General features: G+C 43.1%; 3 protein-coding genes, 1 long non-coding RNA gene and 1 other non-coding gene across 8 annotated transcripts in view; 2 read left to right on the forward strand and 3 right to left on the reverse strand.

The window, feature by feature from the left end:
* Window positions 1–2,660: 2,660 nt before the first annotated feature.
* LOC136448475 (uncharacterized) lies at window positions 2,661–3,645 on the reverse strand. Its single transcript, XR_010757886.1, has 2 exons — window positions 3,284–3,645; window positions 2,661–2,861 (listed from the first exon to the last, which is right to left on the reverse strand). It is a non-coding gene; the product is annotated as an uncharacterized lncRNA (long non-coding RNA).
* A 5,232-nt stretch (window positions 3,646–8,877) lies between these two features.
* LOC136448480 (uncharacterized) lies at window positions 8,878–18,260 on the forward strand. Its single transcript, XM_066448054.1, has 9 exons — window positions 8,878–8,967; window positions 9,569–12,533; window positions 12,766–12,910; window positions 13,542–13,692; window positions 14,196–14,254; window positions 14,444–14,601; window positions 14,969–15,047; window positions 15,876–16,004; window positions 16,556–18,260. Exons 1-9 carry the CDS (start codon window positions 8,898–8,900, stop codon window positions 16,640–16,642), a joined length of 3,843 nt encoding a protein of 1,280 aa, XP_066304151.1. The 5' UTR covers window positions 8,878–8,897; the 3' UTR covers window positions 16,643–18,260.
* Window positions 18,261–18,927: 667 nt separating this feature from the next.
* Window positions 18,928–23,691, reverse strand: LOC136448512 (E3 ubiquitin-protein ligase MARCHF5-like). The gene is made up of 3 exons (XM_066448103.1): window positions 23,313–23,691; window positions 22,317–22,553; window positions 18,928–21,204 (listed from the first exon to the last, which is right to left on the reverse strand). The coding sequence occupies exons 1-3, from the start codon at window positions 23,539–23,541 to the stop codon at window positions 20,561–20,563; spliced, it is 1,110 nt and encodes a 369-aa protein (XP_066304200.1). The 5' UTR covers window positions 23,542–23,691; the 3' UTR covers window positions 18,928–20,560.
* A 282-nt stretch (window positions 23,692–23,973) lies between these two features.
* Window positions 23,974–24,139, reverse strand: LOC136426265 (U1 spliceosomal RNA). Its single transcript, XR_010754206.1, has one exon. It is a non-coding gene; the product is annotated as a U1 spliceosomal RNA (small nuclear RNA).
* A 997-nt stretch (window positions 24,140–25,136) lies between these two features.
* LOC136448487 (leucine-rich repeat-containing protein 74B-like) overlaps window positions 25,137–26,215 on the forward strand; it is a 29,540-nt gene continuing 28,461 nt past the window's right edge. For 2 of the 4 annotated variants that reach the window (XM_066448065.1, XM_066448073.1), the window contains exon 1: window positions 25,137–25,434. In XM_066448065.1, coding sequence (XP_066304162.1) covers window positions 25,276–25,434 — 159 coding nt within the window. In that variant the 5' untranslated portion in view covers window positions 25,137–25,275. The remainder of the gene's footprint in view (window positions 25,435–26,215) is intronic. The other 2 variants (XM_066448083.1, XM_066448091.1) reach the window with 1 other exon arrangement.

Genomic DNA, 26,215 nt, shown 5'->3' on the forward strand with positions numbered 1-26,215 from the left:
CCCACCGTCACGAATATCGTACATGAAGTCTTTTGTTGTTGTTGTACGCTAAAATCCTTCCGTACAAATTCTGCCCCTTGCCCATTGAGACACAAGAGACTAAAAGACACATCACAGCGGGTATTCGCGGCTTTCATTTTTAAAACGTTTCATTTTCAACGGTTCCAATCTCTTCAGACCACATTTGTTTACGATATAGAATAACTCGAGTTAACTGACATGAAGAAAAGTTGTTGATTACAAGAGCCATAACTCAAGAGACAGACCTAAGGGGGTAGAGGCAAAGTTTCCTTGGGGGCATGTTGGCCCTGAACCCGACGAGCTGTCCTGTGAAGGCCCTGTAAACTTCAAGGTTACCGTAACACGTACGTGGACTAGCTAATTCTTGTGGAAATATTCTACATTACACCTTTTTGATTATTGAGAAACCAGGGCTTCCAGGGGGGTGGGGGTGCCGCTCACATATTAAAAAGGGAACCACGACTTCCAGGGGGGAGGGTGCCGCGCACACAGACGGCAACCGCCGCGGGGGCGTTCCCGGCCGTGACGGGAACTGCTCAAGTGAACTAAGGTGTCCCAAGGATAATTCAGCTACCACATGGGGTCCTGAGTGAAAATGGACATAAGTCTGCCATACACATTTCAAAACGTCTCAAATTTGCAGGGAAGTGAGATTAGATGTATGTCTTTGCGTCTAAGTAAATTTGATATTGTTACGTTACATCCATATGTTTATTTAATTAAAATGATAATGCCATTTTTTTCGGTAGAAAATGTTGTGCGCAGAACCATTCCCGAGGTTCAAAATGTGTAGTTTGTTGTGTAAACCTTCCAACATTTACCTTTAACCAGAAACTGGGTCCTTATATCAATACTATCTTGCCTTCTTCTGAAAAATCGTAATTTGTGTATATTATTGATATTTTGGGGGGGCAGTTCTTTCATAACTGGCTTAAATCAAACCATCGGAATCATTTTACAATACTTTCGCCAGACTTTTGTGTATAGCAGGACATGGTCATTCATATAATTAATTTTTTATCCTTCCTAAAAGGTTACTATGGTCCTTTAAAATGGTTTAAAGTTTGTACTATAAAATTTACCAGGAGTGGACCATTTTCCTCACTTTCTCCCATCAATCAACTTGACAGCCTGATCACTTAGGCTATTTAGCACCTCTTTGTGAAGCAATTATAAGTAATCCGCATTTGCATCAGGGTTCAGCTTGTGTATGTTTCATTCATTGTTATGCGTAGTTTGGTGTGTCAGGATTGTCTAGCGGCTGTTTTCACCGGACCATACTACAATGTTCACCAAAATAAATGTTCACCAACGTTCACCAAACACAAAAAATGACACAAAATGGCAGTTGGCTTGCTAATGCAACGTCACATTTTCATGAATAAAATTTCAAACTTTTACCTCTTAGCCGTTAAAGTATAACCCGTACTTGTGTAGACAATAAATAATCTAAGGCGATCAGAATCATTGAATTCTCGAAAGTTTATTCTGATGATAGCAGGGAGAACTAAAAGACCATCACGGCCTCGCTGAATGAAGCATACAATGTAAAACTACGTGTGGGTGTTTACCGCGCGGGGGACTGTAGTGAGGTCCCGGGACTGAATTCGGTAGCATACTGTGTAAAAAGTGCACTTTACATTTGATGTAGGGGTATGGAATTTTGGATGTGAATCGATCGGTAATTATTGAAACCATTGTAATTACAGTGTAGGCTTCTTTATGCTAGCCTCCTTCGCAGACTTTTTAGAACGGCGGCTTATATATTTGGGGGAGGGGGGTGACGCGATCATCATGGATGAAAACTCCCTCGGCGGCGAGAGTCCCTTCCGGCATTAGAGAACTCTGGTCCGTGTAAGAAATCACGTCACCCCCCTCCCCCAAATATATGCGCCGCCGTTTCAGGAAGTCTGCGAAGGAGGCTATCTTTATGTCTAGTGTATCTGTAACAATTTGAATCGATGATAGAGAGCTGGAAGTTTAAAAAAAATTCCTTTGAAGTGGTACATTTGTCGGTTACAACTCATTCAAATAACAAACATTGTCTATCCAAGGACATTATATAGGAAGGACTGAGCACAGAGTCAGTCCCTATTCAAGAACCTTCGGTTCATGGTTGTAAAAATAATTAACACCTACATACGAATCACCCCCAGATTTGCATGTATTCCAAGCGGCTCACTATTGTAACACAAATTCAGAATGACCAGACCAGGCGAAGGTGACTTTGTTGTTGAGTGATTTTCGAGACGATCGTCAAAAAACGGGGAAGCTGGAAGACAGTGGAAGTCCCAAAAACCACACAAAAATGTCGACAAAGCTACCACTTTCACTTGCATGTTGTGTGATTTAAACAAGTTTATAAGAGAGCCGTCTTCACCAAGCACAAGATCAAGCAACACAACACAATATCCTTGTGTAGTGTATTTATAAGTTTTCTAAACGATCTGTATTTTTGAGTTACATATTTTTAAAAATCGTACCTCCAATATCCGTTTATAATTTGCTGCAACAATAGTCTGGCGTAACCGAACTGTGGGGAGGGGGGATCTTTATTCATCGCTACCGTCAGGCAAAAACACTTGCGTCAAGCTAGAATACCGACTAGAAAATTGAAGAAGAAACTATCACACTAGAGATTTATGAATTCAAGAAATCCATGTATTTATTCAATATTTACAGGTAGTGTTACATTTTACTAAAAACAGAATTTTGGAGGTTGGTTCCAACAAACAATTTGATGCGTAAATCTTTATTTATCTTCTACGTTGTATTTTCGGCAGCGCTGTATCGTGGGACGTCGCTCTGGTGGTCATGCCCCTTCCACGGAAGTTTGCAATCTGCAAAAAAGCACAAAGATCGGGAGTCGATAAGATTGGGAACCTTCATGTTATATTAACAAAGATAAGGATGCCAGGACATGTTCCCCGTGCAAGTGCTGGCATAACAAACGGCTTGACTTTGCAAACAACACCCGAAATACGGACATGTCCACTTTGTTGGCTCACCGTGCAAGGCCATCTACGGAATTTGTAAAAAATTGAGGAATGTTCTTGCTCAACGATCAGAAAAAAATCGCTAGCGATCTGTAGTGAACTGTACAATAATGTAAACAAAAGCGTTCGAAGATTTAAAAAAAAGCGTTTACTTATACACAAATAATGATGTAACTATGTTTTAGCAGCATAAATCTTTGAATGTTCTTACATGTTTTACAGTCAAAAACTTTAAGAGATTTCCACGAAAAAGCCTGTAAACTCACCAATCTTCACCCTACAGCGCCCGAACACATACCAAAATGGCCGCCAGCGTCTTCCCCAGAAGCTGCTGCCGTTTGCACACGTCACGTTTGCTTCCCAAATAAGGAAATCCGCGGAAACTACAGGCATCTCGCCCGTAGTTCGGGTAGGTTCGGGCCGTGTTCGGCCAGCATCGGAGCGCGTGACGTCATGATCGGGCTCATTTGTAGGGTTTTGGCGGGAAGACATGAATTGAACGGGAGAGAACAAAGGAGCGCCGCCGGAGGGCGGAAACAATAGATCGCCGCGGGGTTTGGCGGGTCTGTACAATAGCGCGCAGCGGGGGACTGACTCTGTGCTCAGTCCTTCCTATATAATGTCCTTGGTCTATCGTATCTTTAAAATTTTAGTCGACTGTTTTGTCGCCTAAAGTGTCACGCCCTTAGGCAGAGATATTCACCTTGATTCATATCATCAGATGTCGGTCGGGGTTTTATCTTCTCTATAATGTATGTCATTAATCAGTATGGCTACGTAAAACAATTATGGCAAGATCTGATCCAAAATCGCTCTCACAGAACACAAGCGTCAAGAGCAGCTGATTTGTTATCTCCAATATGTATTGTGATTTACGTCAACTCGACGCCTTCTGTCTAAACTATCAGGCATAAAATTGTTATAGGTAGTCGAATCAAATCTATTTACACTAAGAATAAACAACGAAAACAAGTAAAAATGTTCCTTCAATCAGATTTACCTTGAAACACTGTCACGCATTTTGAAACAAAGGAACTCGGTTCAACCCAAGCGCTGATTTTAGAGGGATTTCTCATGTACATGGTACATGTAATGCGTTTTCGCTACCTTCTTATAATTACTAAGTACTGAGTATAAAGGGCTTTTAATGCGTCCCAGTGTAATATTTGTGAAACATCTGTGGATGAGGAAGCTTGTTTGTGATAACGAATAAAATGAAACATTATTGACATGTACCCTGTACAGATTACATGCATAGCTATATGATGATATCCCCAGACAAGCTACAGATAGATGTGTATTGGGCTGTCTGCTGTCATTCTATGTTCATGAACTATCCAAATGGCCATATGTTGCATTTTCAACTGTCATTTCCTTTTATATGTCTTTATGAAAGATATGAAACACGCACATGTCCACAGCTCATATTGCCGATATAACTTGTGTGGATTTTACTGCAATTTAGCTCAGAGTCTTGTCATTTCCTTTTACATTGTACTGTTTGTTCGGCCATCTTGGAAACAGAGTCCTCGGGAGGTGCACCAATTATCTCACCAGGTGAAATTAGCGCGCGATTCGGATGCAGAATATGGGAGGGACCGGAGGGCGGTGCACAGCACTCAAACTACTGAATATTTACAAGCGACAGGCTCCGCTTGGTTCATTACAATATTAAATTGCCTAATCACCATATTCAAATGGGGTATTTGGTGAGAATGGCATGGACAACCAGTGGGACACCTTAGTTGCGCTGAGTGCACCGACTCCCAGCTTACGAGGCGCGGCCGGCTCCCTACTACCAACTGGCCGGGCTACTCTCCAAGCAGAGGAGTGGGTCCGGCTGGTTTTTGACGTGTTTTAGGCGCTTTTGTTGGGCTTTCTATTTTGTCCCGTTGTCTTTATGGCGACACCATGAACTTACTAAATGGCGATCATCGGTCTGAATTATGTTCGTAAAATCAATGACAACCTTCCTATGCGTCTGAAAGTTTTATTCCGAATTCATTCGCATCAAACTGCGGTTGCCAACGGAACATATTTTGATTAAAAAATATTCACTTCAATGCGCGACATAGCAATCTTCACATAGTCCGGTAGGGGGGGAGGGGGTGTTTCGTGGCTTTGAAAGGCTTGTTTGTTGTCCGGGCAAATTGCAATCTCTGTCAGAAACCGAGGCAAATCAAAAGAAGGTCGCAATGTACCCATCCAACCTCTGCTTGGAGAAGGACTACGCGTCCAGGGGGGTGCCATTCGCACAGACAAGTGACAGACATGTGAACCCTTATCTTCCAATCCACTTTTCTTCAATAAGTTTTCATTGAAAACTAATCACTGCGATCCCAAGAATAGGAGTGGCGTCTTTCGACCCGCGTAAGGGCATTACATCCTGTCAGTGTCACCCGTGCACCCACCGTACAACTGACCGAGCCTGGCAATGTCCCCTCCCTCCCCTTTCTTGGTACAACAGGATTTACGACTCACGTTTACGTTGAATTGTCATGATCGGACACTGTCATTGGTAGATATTGAGGGAGCAATAATTACAGACGCTATCCTTGCGCCATATATAAGAGCTTGCTTCTGCCCATACCGCACCCAGACATTGCCAGAAGAACAGTTTGCCCAATACCTGTCTCTTACGTTTGGAGAACACCTGCGGTGAAAGAAAAAAAACGTGAGTGCGGTCTCATATTTTTTCTAACTTATCTTAGGATTTGAGATCAATACGAAATGCACATCGGTACTTTTGTCCTTTTCACCCCGAGCTCGTTCGTATATTTAAGTTGTTTTTTTTTGTCGATGGTTCTGAGTTCTGAAAATGCGTCGCCGAGCAGTGCGGTGCCCGGGCCCTCTGGGTCCGTGCGTCCAGATCTCGGGGCCAAGTTACCCACCGTCACGAATATCGTACATGAAGTCTTTTGTTGTTGTTGTACTCTGAAATCCTTCCGTACAAATTCTGCCCCTTGCCCATTGAGACACAAGAGACTAAAAGACACATCACAGCGGGTATTCGCGGCTTTCATTTTTAAAACGTTTCATTTTCAACGGTTCCAATCTCTTCAGACCACATTTGTTTACGATATAGAATAACTCGAGTTTACTGACATGAAGAAAAGTTGTTGATTAAAAGTGCCATAACTCAAGAGACGGACCTAAGGGGGTAGAGGCAAAGTTTCCTTGGGGGTATGTTGGCCCTGAACCCGACGAGCTGTCCTGTGAAGGCCCTGTAAACTTCAAGGTTACCGTAACACGTACGTGGACTAGCTAATTCTTGTGGAAATATTCTACATTACACCTTTTTGATTATTGAGAAACCAGGGCTTCCAGGGGGGTGGGGGTGCCGCTCACATATTAAAAAGGGAACCACGACTTCCAGGGGGGAGGGTGCCGCGCACACAGACGGCAACCGCCGCGGGGGCGTTCCCGGCCGTGACGGGAACTGCACCGACTCCCAGCTTACGAGGCGCGGCCGGCTCCCTACTACCAACTGGCCGGGCTACTCTCCAAGCAGAGGAGTGGGTCCGGCTGGTTTTGACGTGTTTTAGGCGCTTTTGTTGGGCTTTCTATTTTGTCCCGTTGTCTTTATGGCGACACCATGAACTTCCCAATGGGCGATCATCGGTCTGAATTATGTTCGTAAAATCAATGACAACCTTCCTATGCGTCTGAAAGTTTTATTCCGAATTCATTCGCATCAAACTGCGGTTGCCCACGGAACATACTTTGAATAAAAAATATTCACTTCAATGCGCGACATAGCAATTTTCACATAGTCCGGTAGGGGGGGAGGGGGTGTTTCGTGGTTTTGAAAGGCTTGTTTGTTGTCCGGGCAAATTGCAATCTTTGTCAGAAACCGAGGCAAATCAAAAGAAGGTCGCAATGTACCCAACCAACCTCTGCTTGGAGAATGACTACGCGTCCAGGGGGGTGCCATTCGCACAGACGGAGCCATCGCTTTCAGGGGGGTGCCGTTCGCATAGACGGGAACCACAGCTTCCTGGGGGGTGCCGCTCGAAAAGACGGGAACCATGGCTTCCAGGGGGGTGCTGTTCGCATAGACCGGAGCGGTCGCTTCCGGGGGGGGGGGGCGCTCATACAGACGGTAACCGTCGCGGGGGCGTTCCCGGCCGTGACGGGGAACTGCACCGACTCCCGGCTCCGGCTTACGAGGCGCGGCCCTACAGGCCGGCTCCCTACTACCAACTGGCCGGGCTACTCTCCAAGCAGAGGAATGGACCTGGCTGGATTTGACGTGTTTTATGCGTTTTTGTTGGGCTTTCTATTTTGTCCCGTTGTCTTTATGGCGACTGGTGTAAACGGGACAAAATTGAAGGCCCAACAAAACCCCATAAAACACGTCAAAAACCAGCCGGACCCATTCCTTTGCTTGGAGAGTTAAGACCGGGCCCTTTTGCGATACAGCTCGCTGACAACATCAAGCTTACCCGCTCCCGCCCCGGGACCTCTCCCACACAAGTGACAGACATGTGAACCATTATCTTCCAATCCACTTTTCTTCAATAAGTTTTCATTGAAAACTAGTCACTGCGATCCCAAGAATAGGAGTGGCGTCTTTCGACCCGCGTAAGGGCATTACATCCTGTCAGTGTGACCCGCGCACCCACCGTACTGACCGAGCCTGGCAATGTCCCCTCCCCCTTCTTGGTGCAACGGGTTTACGTGGAATTGACTCGATCGGGCACTGTTATTGGTAGATAGTCAGGGAGCAATAATTACATGTACAGACGCTATACTTGCGCTATAAAGTATTAGGCTTTGCTTCTGCCCATACCGCACCCAGTGGAGCAGTTTTCATCATAAGACCTGTCTCTTCTGTTTGGAGAACATCTGCTGTGACTGAAAAAAGCGCGAGTTCGGTCTCATATTTTGGTTAACTTTTATCTTCTTTTCTCTAGATTGGAGACTACTAGTAATCAATAAGAAATGTATTTTTGGTTGTGACTGTCGTGTACTTTGGTACCCCCGAGTTTGTTCAGCGTACGAGTTCCTTTTTTTGTCAATGGTTCTGACACTGCGCCCCCTCGCCAACTGAATTATTATCCCATACACCTTTCGTCAGTAGATTTTTCCTAGAAAACTAACCACTGCTCTCCCTAGATAGGAATGGCGTAGTTCGACATCCTGTCACCCACTAATTCTGTAATTACCACACACGCCCTCCTTCGTTTATGTAGTAATGATCAGTAATCACTACTGCCGGTCAACTCCCCCAGGCTACAACACCCACGTAGCGCTAGGTCAGATCGACGGGCTCACTGTCTTGGATCGCCGAAGGCTGACGTCGTTCTCCAAGCAGATCTAACCGGGGCAAAGGCCGTATCCAACTGGCAAAAGGAGTTTTCATCGCCACCGATGATTATTGCTCGGAGATTAGGCTGACGGTCCGATATCCAGTCTGGCTCCCATGATAGGGTGCCATCCTATTACTACCTGGGCTCCTACACTCACTGCCCACCCGACACCGCCCTGAAAAAAATCAGGACAGCGAGTGTATAGGAGCCCCGGCAGTAGTCGGATAGCATCATGGCACCCAGGCTAACTTTTTGCCTCAGTAGAGATCTGCTCGGATATTAAGATTCCATGTCAGTAACAACACATGTATAGCCTCAGGGGGCTAGAACTAAACGTTTAACAGGAGTTAACAATGACTGAAAGTTGAGAATGAATTTCAATGTAACCACCATAATGATTGGTTAGCAGGTTAGCAATGAACATAAATATTTACACTTGTCTTCAATCTCATTAAATAGTCACAGTGGGAAGCAAAACACAATGGATACGACATGTAGTATTTCTGATTTTGTTGTTTATTTTGTATCTTTATCTTTACTAGATCTACGTAGGCACGAGGCAGGGTCGATGTCGAAGATGACTTCCCTGTTTGCGCTGACCCTGGCAGTGACGCTGCTGACTGGAGGCGTTCATGCAGGTAAACTTTCCAGGCTCCATGCTCTACATCACCTCATTGTGGCGTGATTACTCTATCCACCTGTCCTTGTAGCTTAACTGGTCATACTGGTAGCAGCCTCACAGTTGAGCTCCTGGTTCAAATTAGTGGGTAACTGGTACGCCCTGGTTCAAATGGGAAGGGCTGGGAAGGGCATTTCGGTTGGGACTGAACCCATCATTCGGAAGGGACGTAAAATTGGGGTCCGAGGTGCATAGAGCACGTTAAAGGTGAAGGGTTAGTGTCTCATGTCCTCTCCTCTGTAATACTACTAATAAGTAGTATACCCAGTCTGTCTTCCCTAACATACTGTGCTCCTGATCTTATCCGTTTCACTACAGACGTCTTCTGACAGATCAAGTCATGATTCTGCATTCTTCCAGATTAGTCATTAAGGGATGTGGTGAAGGAGTAACATTTTTAAGGGCAATGGACGGCCTAACGCCGTCTTGCGCCCGTAGTACAGGCCCTGGACTTGAACATGCTTAGTAAAATATACAGTCATGCACAGTTTTTCAGAAAGCTAGGATTCTAATATGCGTTATATTAGACTCTCACACATGTTATTTGTTTGTCCGTGCAGGTCCCCTTCTTCCGGAGTTTCAACATCTCCTGACAGACGCGGTAGATGGCTCCTACACCATCAGCGAACGATGCAACGCAGACCTGAAACTTAGCGAATGTCGACTGAACATCACAAGTGACCCTGACCCCTGTCTAACAGTCCGACCTCTCCTTTCCACTGTCCTTCCAAACTTGCCGTTAAATGACTATAGCAGTGGTGTTGCCTCTGATCTGCTTGATTTGCCGGTGTCGGGTAGCTACGTAGATGGCTGTGATAAGGAATTTTCGGTTTCAGGAGGTACCACAAAGCCTGTGACTATTGTACCTTCTGTCGTGACTCTTGATGACCTTTCTGTCAGTGCCACCTTTACTTTGCCGTCGTCTTTCAATGCACTGTTTAGTGGTGTGTGGCCCATCGGTGATGTTGACTTTACGGTAACATTGGAGAAATCGGAAGATGGCTTTCTTCTTAAGGGCAAAGCAGTAGAGGTCACCGGTTTAACCACCAAGAGGCTTATCTCAGGTTTTTCCTCGTTTGTTCCCGGGAATGTTGTACGCGACGCATTCCACCTCCTGAAGCTAGACAGCGTCGCTGTGGAATATACAAATGTTGAGGTGACGATCGGAGACAGCGGTTATAGCCTGAAGCTGGATTTTGACACGAATTTTCTGAACTCGCAAATCTTTGTTTTCCTCAGTTCAGCTGAGTCAGACGATCGTACGAGCAGTGGTAAGTGGTTTTCTGTAGGCATGTCTGTCAGGTCGGTACGCTTCGGCGATCTCATTCACGATGTAATCGGTGACAACGTTGACATCCCCATCATGAGTGACTTAGTTCTTCCCGAAGCTGCCTTGCTGGCATTACCAAAAATAACAGAACTGGAACTTGATTATCCAGTCCCTTTGTTAAACGAGGCGGCTTCAGGGCTGGAAGAGATGGAAGGTGCCGGTGGTGTGGGTATTGCCTTTACACTGAAGCTCTCAGACGAAGCTCCTTTTGGGACGTTCTTTCTTGGTTTGGACGAAGACAATTACAAGTTTAAAGTCCTTTCTGATGAGCCAATCCCAGTGTCTGCTTTACTGGATAATGTCATTTCTTCTTTTTCGTCCATGTCCGTCAAACTTCCTCCCCAATTGCGTGTTACCGACATTCTTACGGGGTCCCTAAAAAGTTTCGAATACAATAAAGATACCAACACAATGACCGTTACTGCCGCAGTGGGCAACTCTCTGGTCTTGATACCAAACGTCCTTGTTCTTGAGGACATTGCAGCAAGGTTCCAGCTAGAACAGGGGTCGTCCCCCAGAAATGGTGATGATTTCACTTTTGCATTAGATTCTGTGTGGACCTTCGGTCAGTTCAGTGTCCCTTTGTCGGTCGCTAAGGATACAAAAACACAGGGCTTTTCCGCGTCAGGGTCTGTAGAAGCTGATATACCAGTGGGCGCCCTGATGCAACAGTTTGGCACGTCATTTCTACCAACAGGGGAGCTTAGAGGCATCCTGCATGATATTGGCCTTGGGACTTTCGTGATTGAAGATCCCGGCGTAGCGGTCATGTTTGGGAAGGGGAAGGAACTTTCAGCCCATCTTGAAGGAAGTGCGGCCATCAATGACTGGAGTTGTACAGTCGAATTAGTTGTGGATAGAGTGAAGAATAATCTGGTCATGGCAGCAGGAGTGACGTTGTCTCGCACTGGCATCGTTCCGGCGGTGAGTACACTTACTGGGGGTAAACTGGATATTTCAGTAATTCCTGGGGCAAGCATTCTGTCGCATACTGACGTTGCCTTTGTGGTGTCTCCTAGCAAAATGCCCCGAGATATTCACTGGACTTCGTCGGTGCTTGCTGATGTAGACATTGAGCAAGGGATTAATATTGTAGCATCTGTAACACTGCCACCAAACTGTGGGCGGGACGTGTTTTGTAAAGTTGTGAAAAAGCTGCTAGGAGCTGACATTGAGCTGAAGCTTCTTGCAACTCTGACCTCTGCGAGTGACCTGTCCTTGAAGGCGGTGGTCGGAACTCCAGTGACTCTCGCTGATGGTTTTGAGATGCAAGACGTAGGGTTTGAGATCGAGGTAGGAAAAACCAATAATGCCATAGGTATAACTGGCACTCTGGAGTTTGAAGACCCTCCTATAGTTTTGAGGGGCGGGGTTGGAGCCTCTCAGAGTGGAGGGTACCTTAGTATGTCCATGGAGGGAATGTGGAATAGAGCGTTCGGGCTTGATTTTCTTGCAATCGGTGACATCAATTTTGAGCTGACAATGACCCCTGAACCCACTGCCATAGCTTCTTTGGAACTTGGAGGCCGCGCTATCATCGGTTACCAGAATAACCCCAGCGCTACGCCCATCGAGGCTTCTGTTGACATCGGCGTGAACAAAGTAGATCCAAGACAGAATTACTGTGCGGGCTCTGTCAGTGCTCTGACCATCTCCGCCATTCTTAAAGCTTTTGGTCATAGTCTCCCGCTTCCATCTTTCCTAAAAGACACTGGTTTTCCGAAAGGAGCCAGCTTTTCGTATTCTAAACTGCAACGCACCCTACCGAATGGTAAAACTATTCAACAGGGATTCTTCTTCAGTGGGATTGTACAAATTCTTTTTTTCAAAGTACAAACAGACATTAGAATCGACTCCACATCACTGTACAGCAAAATGACAGTGACCCCATTTGAGATAGGCGGCGGACTGATCAGTGTTTCTGGATCAGATGGCAAAAAGGGCCCAACACTCCTTGTCGACATCCCCTTTGCTCCCCGGCGTGCAGAGCATGAGCTATTGATTGACGGTAGCATCACCGTTCTTGGTATCAAACGAAGCGCCAGAATCACCATGACTAAATCAAAGACCAGCTTTGCCATCGAAGGGAAGTTCCTCAACAAATTCTCGGCATCTTTAGAGCTAGAGACAAGCTACGGATCCCTCAAAGATGCTGAATTCATAGCAAAGGGAACGTTCAAGAACGATCTTTTCAGGTACAGTGATCATTGTACAGCTTACTAATTAGCTGCCAAGCTGGTCTTTTTACAAACCTCCATCACTATTATCCCGTAGTTATCGCTATTGTCAACCAAGTAAGGAACCACTGTTATACTTTTGAGCCTAGTCTTATTATAGTCTATCTTTTATGCATAGTTTTTGTAACTTATCTGCCTAATGAGCTAGAATAGAATAAGTTGGAATAAACAGATGATGTTTCTTTTCTAGTTCGTTGTGCAATGAAGTGGAGAACACCCTCGACAACTATGTGAAGGATGCTAACAAGGCAATTAACGATGCAAAACGAACCGTGACCAAAGCCTACAAAGCATGTGACGATGCCAGGAAACCCTTCAAGGAGGCTCAGGCAGACGTAAGATAGCAAATTCATTGATAAACGATTTGAGGCCTGTGTACAACATTATTGAATAATGCCTTAATGGCCAACTACAGGTAATGGAATTGTGTAGGTAGCCCTTTTTAAAACATTCAACAGGAGTTATCTAAACTAACATGTAAATACTACAGTAGCACTTCGTCCTGTCCTGTGCTAACAGTTTCATACTCAAGATGTAAGGTAAAGAATTCAAGACACACTCTTGCACATTGATAAGAAGATCAAATCAGGCCAGATTTGTGTAGTACCTGTAGATATTTTGACTGGAAGCTATCAAGTAATTTGATACCTACAGAAATGTATTCTGCTCACACAAAGTAGCCATACTCTCTGTTGCTAAAATTGGCACAATACAGCAATTTTGTATATTTGCTGCCAAATTGCTGGTGAGCATATTACGTATTGTACATACCTATTTTAGTTACATTAGTCATTTCACACACACACACACACACACACACACACACACACACACACACACACACACACACACACAGAGACTCACACACACACACACACACACACACACTCACACACACAGCAATCGAATCAGTCAATCACTCATATGCCTTGACATAGAGAAAAATCATCTCATTATTCATTACAGGTTAATGGGGCACAACGTGACTTTGACAACGCAGTTGGCAAGCTGAGGCGCGCAAGGCAAAGCGTGGAGGGGGAAAAGAGGAAGTTCGACAACGCAGAGGCTGACCTGACTAGACAGCAGAGAAAGTGTCGATACAAAAGTTGCAGTTGGTGTAAGCTGATCTTCTTTTCTATAAAATTTTGTATGGCTCCAGTGTAGAGTCAGAACACAGACTGTGTGTACATGTACTAGAAGAAAAATAATTATCAATTTAGAAAGTCATCACCATGGTACCAAGTCTTTATACATTGTAACCAGTGAAAGTAATCTATGATATTGATATCATGCAAGTTTTTGATAAACAATTGCTGTTATAAGAGACTAGAAAATAGTGAGGGAGTAAGCCGTTCAACTGAATTCAAAATTACGAAATATCAATAAAACAAATTATGATGACTATCTAAATGTTAAAATTTGTTTGCCCTAGCTTCTGGGATGAAAAAGGCATATAAGATTGTTGTTGACCCCTGTACAATGTCGACATGCATTGTTCACAGCCTGAAGTCTAATCAAGAGTATGTTTGCGCAATTACACAGGCATGCCTGTACATTAGTATGTGTCATTAGAATGTGTCATATCGTTAAGTATACACGCACCTTATCGTTCAATTGCAGATGATGTTCCTTGTCATGCACACAATGCTGGGATGGCCATATGCCAAGCTGCTTTGGAGGTAAGGTCAATCTCATAATCCTGGTGACAGATAGAATGTGAGAGGGATGATAGACAAATATCATCACATTTAGAATGACAAAAACACAGTGAGAAGATTATCCAACGAGGATGATACTCCACAATAGTTTGTAATACACATGTATATATTTCAAGACTTATTTTCATGCTTATGTACTACGAAATACAGATAGCAAAACAGACAGTGAAAGCGACCAAGTACACACTAGACGTTGCCAAGTTGGCCGTCAGAGGTGCACAGGAGATAGTGGACAACAGCCGCTGGACCCTGGATGTAGCAAAAGGTGTTTTGGAAGGAACAAAAGTCGCTGTCCATGAGACATGCGAGTAAGTGAAAACAATATGTGGACTCCTCCAAACCTTCATAGTCTGATATACAATGTACTCTATCAATCATTCTGATGATGACGTCATCTATGGTTCAGGGCCAGCGGGAATACGTACTATTTGGAATTCTGAGTTCGATTTACTATGGAAAACTAAACTACAATGATAATGTTGTCTATTGAATATTTGTATAAATCTTATCCACAGCAATATAAGAAATGTCAGATTCCAGATGTTGATATTTACAGGAAAATGATCAGCTGAACTCGTCCTAAATTGATAGATTCCTGAAAACTCCTGTATTCATGTATTATTTTATGCAGAAGTTGTTAGTCATGACGATAATATCAGGTACATCCATTTTCAGCCTTGGTATCGACATTGCAAGAGGAACACTTGATGCTGCCCGGGAAACCAACAAGTTTGGCGTCCAAGTTGCAGAGAAGGTACTTATAGTTATATGTAATAAAGAAAATGGCCTTTGTAGACAACGAATTTATAGACTTTTGAATAAAGTAATGAAAATTGGACATTTAGGAGTCCACATCTATGCATTGTTTCGTTTTATGAAATGGTGTGAAATATGTGGTAGAAAACACTATATAATTCTTCAGAAAATTCAAGTAATAAAAGCAGTAAAAACAGACCAATCAGTACCCAAGGGAATATTGTTTATGGCGAAATGGCTATGTGTGTGGTGTGTGGTGTGTGTGTATGTGCATTTGTTGTGTGTATACATGTGTTTCCACGATTCCCAGTACACAGTCTTGCCAAAGTGCTATACATGTATGTTTGTCTGTGGAACTTAGCTAGTAAGACTGCAAAGCAGTGTGGGTAAGGTAGTGAAATCTGCTACCTCTCATTGCCCTGTGCAGAAATAATGTACACCGCTATAGGCTAGTTGTCATTGAAATACTGTCAAAATGATACAAATCAAAGGCACCATCATAATGATTGCTTTCTTCATTTTCCAACACTTATTATGTTTCACGAAAATTGCACGCAACATTAGTATTGGTTGATGGCTTGGAAGAAATAATAGCCACAGGTGGGATTTCACCCCCTAAAAAGCAGCCGTCGCCTGATGGTACATGGAAAATTGAAGAAAAAAACCCAGTCTGAAACATAACAATTCTTGAAGCCAACTATCCAGGCCCTCTGACAGATCAAATTAGATCGATCCTAGTTTGTGTCAATGTATCTATGAAGATATGATCAGCTGCAATCAAGTTTCCGAACTTTATGTTAAATTTATTTCCCACTTTAATCATTAGACCGCACAAGGAGTGCTGGGAGGAGTGGTGGACATCCGTGAGATGGGATTCCGTGTGAAAGTAGCCGCGGCACAGACTGGCAGCTTCGACGGCTGGATGAAGGTCTCGTTCTTTAAGAAGACGCCTCAGGTTAGAGTCCAAAGGAATTCTGCACTTTATCCAATAGATATACAAGTATTTCCCTCTATATCCATGAATGGAAGGTCCCACAAATAAAGGAGATAAGAGACTCAGCAGCTATAATACGATTGGATACCAGGCTAAATCTGAGATGTCTAAAGGGCTTAACTGTTAATAGCAGCCTCAGAGTTGAGCTCCTGGTTCCAATTATGACTGGGAGATCCCAGTTCAATCCTGGGACATCTCAGTTGGGGCTGCACCCAGTTTTTGGAAGGGATGTAAAATGGGGGTCCCATGTTCGAGGAGGTGCCTAAAGCATGTTAAAGGGGAAGGGCTAGCAACCCCTCCCTGTAAAATGAATAGCAAGGAAAGTTGCTGCCCTATGTGCCACTAGGTACTACAAGGGCCAGAATGATCACTGTACCTACTAGTACCTATGCGACCTACCTAGTAACCTGTCCATGTTGCAGGGGGAACAAGGGTGAATTGGTGTTGAATCTATAGTGATGTTCATACTCGAAAGTTAATGCATATTCTTGCCATCTTTTTCTTTTCTACAGACGATGAACATTAAGATCAAGATCTTCTCCATTGAAGAAATGGCCGGGTACATCCTTGACCTGATCGAGGATCTCCTGGATGTGTAACTGCACACAGAACTACAGTAACTTAGGCTAGGGGAAACAAATGTTGTGTTTCCGGTTACCTGACCGACCCTAGCAAAAACCTACCGACCATAGCCTTTTCTTGGGTTGACAGCTGGCAAGGGGCATAACATTTTCAATTTGGATCTGAGTGATGAAATTCAAAATAGACTTCCTGTATTTCACACTCATGAGTACTAGCTAACAGATCATAGCTTTGAACTGTTGATGTATGGATGTGTAGTAGACATGGTACGTCTTGGTTGAATCACTTCCACTGAAGGGCCGTAATTGGAAACACAACGTCAATTTTTCTAGGCCTAATACTGTAATTTATGACTAAATTGGGGCTACTGTCGTTTCTGCAGAACCAGAGACCCCTTTGATAAGCCTTTTACACGATGCACCTATAGATATACATGTATATAAAATGTGTATTCAATTTATACTTCGCTTAAAGCTCGCGTTGGTCTCAGTTGCCATATTTTCCTCTACAGATTGGGGGTTAAACTTGAAAGGAAGTTAGTTCTGCTGATATCTTATGCATGTTTTAACTTGTTACAGTAATAATTTGCATCTAATTTGGGGTTAAGGAAATCTGATGTAGTACAAGAAATATTGAAGTGAAGACCACCAATTCACACTCCATTCACTTGTAGTTTACCAATTTTGTTGTATGATTTTAATCGATTTAATCTTGTTACTTTAGGCCAGGAGCTAGGAGCCAGTGTTTATTCCTTTTCAAAAGACCGTAATATCTAATATACAAGTTATTTCTATCTTCATTGTATGTCCAAAAACTACATTCAGTTTGTCTACATAATGATAATATCACGTAGTATATTTTTGATCACAAGTTTTAAGAAATCAACATTTGTTGTTTTCAAATGCTCTATCAAATCATAGTGTAGGTCTATAGGAACATACAAATATTGGGTTATAATCCAGATAGACATGATAAAGAATAACTTAGAAGTTACACTCAGTCTGGTGTTTAGCAGGTTGGCCCATTATGAGGACATTCTTCCGTTGGGGCATGGTTAATTACTATTTCTAATTAACAGAAATTCTTCTACATATTCTGTAGAAAATGAATGCTTTCTTAATCATTGTTATTGCTATATATTACTTATCACTGGAGTGTACTTTGGAGTCTGTCTGCAATCTGCTTGGCAATAATACTTCAAAGAGTTGATCCCTTTATTGAATAAAAAAGACTCTTTTTACACAACCATGAGATTTATTCCACCGACGTTTCGGTGACCATCTGTCACCTTCTTCAAGGTAATTCTGACTGGTTCACATAGCAATGCAGCACATATTAATGAGATGCATCCCCAAATGCAAAGTATTTACATATGTACAATCACAGGGGATGACATCACTATGCGGTCCCAAACGTATAGAAGTGTAACGCATACACAACTATTGATCAAAAATCAAATCTCTTGGTTGTGTAAAAATACTCTTTTTTATTCAGTGACATACATGTACCAACTGAAACTATTCATGGATGATCCCTTAGTTGTTTTGACTTTCAATCATGTCATGAAGCTAAATCATTTAGGGTTTTCGTCCCTATTTGTAAACCTTTAGCTATGAATAATACATGTGGAACCTCTTCAAACACTGGTCGTGTATTTTTTTCTTCTAGTTAAGTTAAAATCCTCCCACACCATAAGGTGTATAGGGCGGTGCCCATCCCCGTTTCATAGCCCTGGGCCACACTGTGGTGCAATCACTGCAGCAGGGGGGTAGTCCACTGGCAGTTTAACTTCCATGTGTGCGTTAAACTTCCATACTGTTTCAGAAGTATGTACCATTTTAATTTATACAGTAAAGTCTTTGGTATGACTCAATGTGCCTCTTGTCCAGAAGTGTCCTACCCGGGAGTTGAACTCTAGTACATGTACACATTTCACCTATAACCTTGATCAAGAAGCTAATATTTCCCAGTCTATTGGGTCAAAAGGACTCAAAATGCAATGAATTCATTTTTGTTATTTTTAGTTTGTGGGTTAAATATACCTTGGATGTAATGGTTTAAGTTAATAATGCTTTAACTCGGTTCCAGCTTGTAACTAGAAAGCCAATATTTGCAAGCAAACGCAGAATAGACCGGCATTTTCTAAAAATGAAGAAAAAGGCCAAGTAAGTCATGCTTGATTTCTGAATTTCACTCTAATTTTTCTACTCTAGAATGTTCCAGAAACAAGGAAATAGGTTGGTGTTGCCCTGCAAAAACAACCTCTTGGTTTCCCAAAGCAAAAAAGAGCCAGGAGTCAGTGTTTAGTCCTTATCTAAAGACAATACTATTTAATATACTATTAGTTATTTCTATCCTCATTTAATGTCCAAAAATTGTGGGATAAACAAAGATAGACATGACAGTCTCCTATGTATCTGCTTTCTGTCAACAAAAAGACAAAAAAAGAAGAAAAAGTGTCCCTAAGCTACATCTACATTGGTTGATTTTACTTCCCTCCAAGTATTATAAGGTAACACTCCTCTTGATACACCCAGAGAAGCTTTTATGTTTAGTAGTTCATGAGTTAGTCTAAAATTGGAGTCCACTGTATTAATCAAGTAATTCAGACGAAATTCTTTTGGTATTCAAAGCCATCTCCTTATCAATGGACATAATGCCTATAGCTCCGAGCATAGAATGTGAACTAAAATATAATATGACATATAGAGGTTCAAATGGTTTCTGCAGACTCAGCAATTTGTAGATCATTAAGGCATCCAGAGCATTTTATGAGTCTTGAAGCTTGAATAAAAAACTCCAATTTCTAGTCATTCCTACACATAGTAAGTTTCAATAACACCCTACCATTACATATCGACATCAAAGGAGCAAAGATACGATGTCGTTGTGTGATGAGAACTGATAGAAAATCCAAGCCCTAAAAGACTGATCCTGACTGTCCATCACAATTAGCGGTTCGACCAATGAGAGAGTGACTGCATGTCCGTCAAGTATCTGCATTTTTATGTTTTAATTTTGCATTTCTACGGAGGTGGGTGGGGCTATGGTATCGGTCTATTTACACTAGGCGCTTGGAACTAAAAGATCACAATGTAGCTTATTTTTGTGCCGCTTTTGAGCACTTTTGATAAGAAATCCGCACGCAAATGTGGTAAACAGTGGCATTAAATGTCAATTTCATAAAGATTACAGCAACTGGATTATTTTCAATTTTCAAGCCTCATAAAATGCTCTGAGTGCCTTTAAACCAGTATCTGAAGCATTGTCCTCAGAAAAATGCTGATCTGAATATCAGAGTTTCTTGAATCTCATGATCAGTCAGTATAACGTTGTGTCTTTTGACGCAGAATTGAACTGTAATTTCCAATACAAAAATTGGACTTACCCAAATTTTTTATCATCCAACTTCAGTCTTTGTCAAGGAATGAGCAATCCATCACTTCTGTGACGTCACGTTATGGTCCAATGTTGACAGAGTCATGTGTTCGATCTGCACAACGTGGCGTCACAGATCTAGAAGCAGTGGGTTGCTAGTTCCTTGACAAACACAGGAGTGGGACAGTCAAAAATATGTACAGTGTTATGAACCCACTAAGACATATGTAAGACCATTATTTAGTAATTGTAACCCCCCCTTCCTGAAAGTGTAGTAATCTAAGACAGCCTCATTCTGAGAAAGACCCATGCTGTCATTCTATGTGTTGGAATCCTGGGGGTCAGGGAATAAACAATGCAGCTCCACAATCTCTGTCTTGGCTCCCTGTATCTGTCTCCAATGACCTCGATCAACATCGGTCTATAACATACAGTCAAGTACAATTTTTTTTTTTTTGGAAATTACAGTTAAACTTTGCTTCAGAATGATTTCTACCGACACAGAAGAACTTTCAAGCTACAGTTGTATTGTAGGGTGTATTATTTATTACACCGTATCAGACCTCATCCTCCACCCCTTGTACCAGGGGCACCTCTCCCTCCTCTTCCCGTGGATGGAAGTCCAGTATCACCCTGTTGGCCTGCCTCTCGTACTGACCCTGCTTGTAGTAGATCTTCACAACTCCTTTCACTGCAACGTAGAAGATTCCTCCAAGGATCGCCCTCTGCCAGTTCGGCCTCACGCTGCGGAAGAAGAGTTTCCCACAGATGGTCGCCATGGTGGGGAGGGCCATCGCTCCGATGAACAGCCTCAGTCCCGACTTCACCGTGTCCGCCCCGTCCCCGCCCTCCGCGGGCTCACGGGCGTACGCCGCGGGGGCGTGCTTGATGAACGGCAGCTTGCTGCCGTGGCGACGCCACACCCGGAGGAGGTACTGGTCCCACGGGATCATACGCGCGAGGATCAGCATGTACGGGATGGTTGGGAGCATGATCATGGCGACAAGAGGGTCGGCCTTGTCTATGGTCTGTGTCCCCTCCTGTAGTCCCATGACCTGGACCACGGTGAGGAAGCCAAACGTCCAGGAGCACCAGTACACGGAGATGCAGAAGCCGATCCCGGCGCAGTACGGACTGATGGACAACAGCCAGCTGTCCACTCCCTCCAGAATCTTCACCAGGGGGCTGCAGCTGGGAAATACTGATAAAAAAAACAACACAAGAAATCAAAGACCTCATACCTTCGTGAAATATATATTGAGTTTTTGTGGACTTCTTTCTTTTATTGATTATAAATTATTATACAATTGGTAACTCTATCCAAGCATGAATTTTCCTGCCAGTCTGTGGGACCAACTTGGAACCTTCCCATCCAGCTAGACTAAGGCTACACTATCTTCTGCCTCATATCCGGTCACCCTACAATATTCAAATGATTATGGACACACACCAACACAAACAAACAAACAAACACACAGACCAAAAACAACACCTTTATTTTCACAGAAGTAATAAAAGGATAAAATGTCTTTCACTAAAAGACTGTTGAAAAGAGACTTTCCTCATTTGTAGTAGATTTGTTTGCTGCCAAATTGTATGAAAGATGTCTAATGGGCTAATAGATTGGTTAAAGATATCCGGCAATCACATTTCATCATATAGACTACTATTAATGGTGTGAGTGAGTATCCAAGTGTGTGTTAACTCACAAATTGGCATCCAAGCTAATGTAGCTAGGTTTATGTTAGATTGATCCCATAGCCTTGCCCTCCCCCTTTAAAACATAGAAATGCAAAAGAAAACATAACAATGCAACTATTTTACCGACAAGCTATTCTCCAAGCAGAGGTTTTGGTCAGGGGGCAAGGAGTGGCCGGGTTTTTAACGCTACCCTCCCTAGCCCCCCGACCGAAACCTCTGCTTGGAGAATACCAACACGCAACCATTCTCACATTGGTTGAAGCGCTAATTGCCATCTTCTAATTGGTTGAACTGCTAATTGCGTTGGACAGTCGGTCTTTTAAATTGCTGACACCTGAAGGCCCTCACCAGAAGTGGTTCAGGCACGTATGTCGACACAACACACTTGCCAAGATCATTCTGCAAGGTACAGTAGCCGGAGGGAGAAAACAAGGAAGGCCAGAGAAGACTTGGCTGGATAATATCAAGACTTGGACTGGCCTCAACACAGCACAACTAATCAGAGAGGCCGAGGACAGAACAGGATGGGCACGGATCATTGCGGCTGGCTGTCATGATGCCGCTACGACCACTGAGGTCCTGGGTCATGAGTGAGTGAGTGAAGGCCCTCACCTATGATGTACTCAGCCTCACACTGCGGACACCTGACTGTAGTCGTGCTGTTCCCCTTCTGTTTCTCGTCGATCCAGCGCTGCAGACACGCCTCGTGGACCCACTTGCTCGTCCCGCGGCAGTGACACGGCCGGAGCCACTTGGCGGTCGGTTCGTCCTCCACGGTGGCGAAACACACCCAGCACGTGGCCGCCGGCCCTTCGTCCATCTCTGTCGCTGTGGTGGTTTTGTGAGAGTCTGAGATAAATTGAGAAAAGAAGCTGATATGGGAATGATTGATGACATACTACTACTGTGATAGGTGACTAGCACCTTTACAAGATGTCAATCAAAGACACATGTACAACCACTATCGAAAGTGAATGTTCTTCCCGAAGGTAAGAAATAATTCATGCATCACATAATTGATAATAACAAAACGTTATATCATAATTTTGGATGGTGACGTAAAGCCGGCGGCCCCGTGTTTGAGGGAGCTTCAGGCAAATTAGCCTCAATCGTCAAACCTCTGCACGTAAAAGAACGGGGCGGGCCGACAGTGGCCCGACACACTCATCGAGAGTAGGGGTGTCCAGGTGTGCTTGGCCAAAAACGTGAGCCGTGGCGAAGCCGCATTGCTCTACCAATAGCCACATGAAAAAGCATCATGCTTCACCTCAATTGAGGATGCCTTGAAACGAAAATATCAGCAGACACAAACACACAGTGTAATTTAGTGTCATATTTTTTGTGCCATTAAGGTAGTTAATAATACTGTGTAACTAACTTCTCTTCAGAACAAAAGGATTGCAGGTATTAACATGTTTAACATGAGCAAATCTTGAAAAGGCTGTGTGTCTGAAAAACATAGCAGCTATCATATATCAAACGTTAGAAAATGTTAAGACCTTTCACCTAACATCTACTTGGAGATTTGTAATATGCACCTACACTGCAACAACAGATCATGATACCCACTAAACCGCAGTTGATAGGAAGAAAAACACGTCCTATCACCTTGGGTTTCCTCCCTGGTTGTTGAAGTGGCCTCTAGTGCACTGCCAACAGTTTCAACATCGTGTTGAACGGGAACATCGTGATGTAACACACAACTGCTCATGGCAGTTTCGCCTGCGATCTCAGCAACTTCTTCTTCTGTATCCACCTCCGAAACATCGTCTTCTTCTTCTTTCTCGTCAGTTTTGTCGTCCAAGACACATGTGTGCTCTTCCTCTGAGTCACTCATCTTTAGATAACCGTTCAGATATTACTTCATACCTTGTTATCAAAGAGAAAGTGAGTAAAAGTTATTCAGTTCGGTGCAGAGTCCACATTTTCGTCACATCCGTCGCCATCTTGAACACGGAAGTGGGATGGAACTTTGCATGTGACGAGTCAAACGCGCCGTTTAGCGATCTTTAGAAGTTTGGCAAGCAGGTGTGATTGGTGTGATTTCTTGGCAATCCTAATCGTCATTGTGTTTCGTCGTTTATAAGATACAATTTGGGCAGGTGAATCAACTTCAATACCGCTTATTTTTAACACAAAGAAGATCATTTATATAGAAAAAGTTCGAACTCGTAAGTATCTGGGTGTTATCAAGGTTCTTGGTATGATTCAGAGGGAAATCTGAGAAGTATGTTTTTGGTGCGATGTTGACTTCTTTAGGTTTATTATGCGGGGGTGAGCGCGAACGCAGACCCCCACTATCAGAAATTGTACAGCCGAGTTACCCGCGTTTGGGGTAATCGCAGGGGTCAACCAAGACCGGGAGTGCAATGGACAGGCCTCGCCCTGGACGAACGCCCGTCGTGATCAGCGTATCATTTCTGCCAGGTAAGTATGCCCTTTGATGGCCCACCTTTGGCCCCAATCAAGACAATAGTCTATTTTTGTTGTGGTTTACCAATGTAACGTCAGGTTGTCTTTGATTTTAGTTCAACTTGAGGTATTCTGTCACAATTAAAACTTGATTGCGGTGAACTCCACATTTTCTTCAAATTTAATCAAGTTGGGGGTAGCGAAGATGTAAAGTAGTCGTTGTGAATAGAGAAATTGATGAATCACAAGAATGGTAAACCGTTGCCAGTCACACCTCATTAACATAACGAGTACACGTTCTGATGACGTCATTACGCCAGGTAACAGGTAGCAATCAATGACGTCATCATGAGGCGCTTCCTTGTTCATGCATGATAAACATACTGTACCACTTCAAGAAGTTCCGTCGGCTCATTTTCTCGAAGCTAGTTGCGCAGAGACTTTACTTCGGCGACACGTCCCACAAAAAGGTTCCGATTTGAATGAATGAATGAATGAACTTGAAGATAATGTTGACTTTTTGTCAATGTAAAGTGATCTTCTCTTGCGGCAAATTATCCATTGAATTGTAACGTTACGGACAAATGATAAGTTAAACACTGTAAATTTTGGACTGTGTTTAATAAGGCTATGCACTGTAAAGCCTTTTAATGCATGTATGTTGTTTTCGAAGAAGCAAATCCATCGATTGGGGGGAAAGACAAATTAAAGGTTTGGATCGGTAAAAGCACTTCATAAGTTTTGTACTGTAGTGTTAACGCTAAACGCTATCACATGAAAACTTCCAAGTACCGTATAAGCAAGGAGGTTATATAAAACCTCCTTGGTATAAGTATTACAGTATCTTCACAGTGTTTAGATCAATTCAAAATACATTGGGTTATTTGTGCTATGATTTTGACTCAAAAATAAAGAAGAAAGACTTCGTTTTTTTCAAAGGTAAAGCCTTTCATTTATTGTTGTCTACATATTTTCCTCCCCGAGTATAAGATGGTATGAGCACTTTCCCTACTACTCATGCCTTTGATATGCAAATGAGGCGCCATGACAACCTCACGCTGAAAGTTTTTGGCTGTTTGCTTCTTCTAGAGTCGAGGTTGAAACGTCAAGAAAATATGCCGAATTCTGAACCCTAGCGAAGATCACAGACCAAGAAATCATGGCGGATGTCGAGAATGAAAACTTGAAGAACATCGAGGAGAAGCAGAAGTCGCGTCCGGGTACGGGAAGTCAGGGGAAAGTCAGTAAACCTCCGTCGGCGGGGAGCGGGCCCGCCTCCCGACCACACAGTCGCACCAGCCCGGCGCCTTCCCGTAAGGTAAAACGGCGTTTTCTGCACTTTTTGATCGATATCATTTGGCTATGAACTAGGAAGTAATGTGCAACAGGTTGTTGGTGTTCACTGTATTCATCTAGAGTCTGATAGAAACTGTACAACTATGCTAAAATCGCATGGTCTTCAAAATGTCACCCCCCTCCCCAAATCCTCAAGCAGATGTGACGTTTGGCCAGTATGTGATTCCTGCCTGTCATTACTAGTACACTAGTATTTGACAACTCACACATCTGCTTGGAGATAGAACTCTGAACTTGACTGACAAAATACATCAAACCAGTGAACTGAATAGGTTGTAGCATGTGTCTTTTTCATTTTTGTTAAAGGAAATTACAAATGAAGTTGAAAGACAACATTTTGAAGCAACTGATCATCAGTTTAATTAACGTTGAACGTGAAATTCACAAATACAATGCATCCACAAATTAAGCATTTACGTTTAGCCATCAGTACTCTACATCCCTATAGTTCTGACAATCTGTTCAGAACAAAAAGTTCAGTATTTGTTTGTTTGTTTGTTTATTGTATGAATGAACTTGTAAAAACAAACACTTGTAAAAACAAACAATTAACGTTATACATCTTCAGTATTTTTGCTTCCAGTATCAGAATTAAACAAGACAGACTGTAACAAAATTGAACAACCATTACAGAATTACGATGACCAAATTGTTATTCTCATCTTGTCCAGTTGCGTGGGAAATGTTGGCTGCATGTCAGTTGAAAATATGAAATGGATAACAGTTACAAATTAAGATTAGTA

This window comes from Branchiostoma lanceolatum, chromosome 1 (assembly GCF_035083965.1).
Source record: "Branchiostoma lanceolatum isolate klBraLanc5 chromosome 1, klBraLanc5.hap2, whole genome shotgun sequence".
Classification (NCBI taxonomy): Eukaryota; Metazoa; Chordata; class Leptocardii; order Amphioxiformes; family Branchiostomatidae; genus Branchiostoma; species Branchiostoma lanceolatum.

Excerpts from the sequence above, each read along its gene's own strand:
- LOC136448480 (XM_066448054.1), top strand. The coding sequence starts at position 8,898 with ATGTCGAAGATGACTTCCCTGTTTGCGCTGACCCTGGCAGTGACGCTG. Across the intron at positions 14,255-14,443 it reads TATGCCAAGCTGCTTTGGAG|ATAGCAAAACAGACAGTGAA; the intron begins GTAAGGTCAATC and ends TACGAAATACAG. Across the intron at positions 16,005-16,555 it reads TCTTTAAGAAGACGCCTCAG|ACGATGAACATTAAGATCAA; the intron begins GTTAGAGTCCAA and ends TCTTTTCTACAG.
- LOC136448512 (XM_066448103.1), bottom strand. The coding sequence starts at position 23,541 with ATGAGTGACTCAGAGGAAGAGCACACATGTGTCTTGGACGACAAAACT. Across the intron at positions 22,554-23,312 it reads AACCAGGGAGGAAACCCAAG|ACTCTCACAAAACCACCACA; the intron begins GTGATAGGACGT and ends AATTTATCTCAG. Across the intron at positions 21,205-22,316 it reads TGAGGCTGAGTACATCATAG|TATTTCCCAGCTGCAGCCCC; the intron begins GTGAGGGCCTTC and ends TTTTTTTATCAG.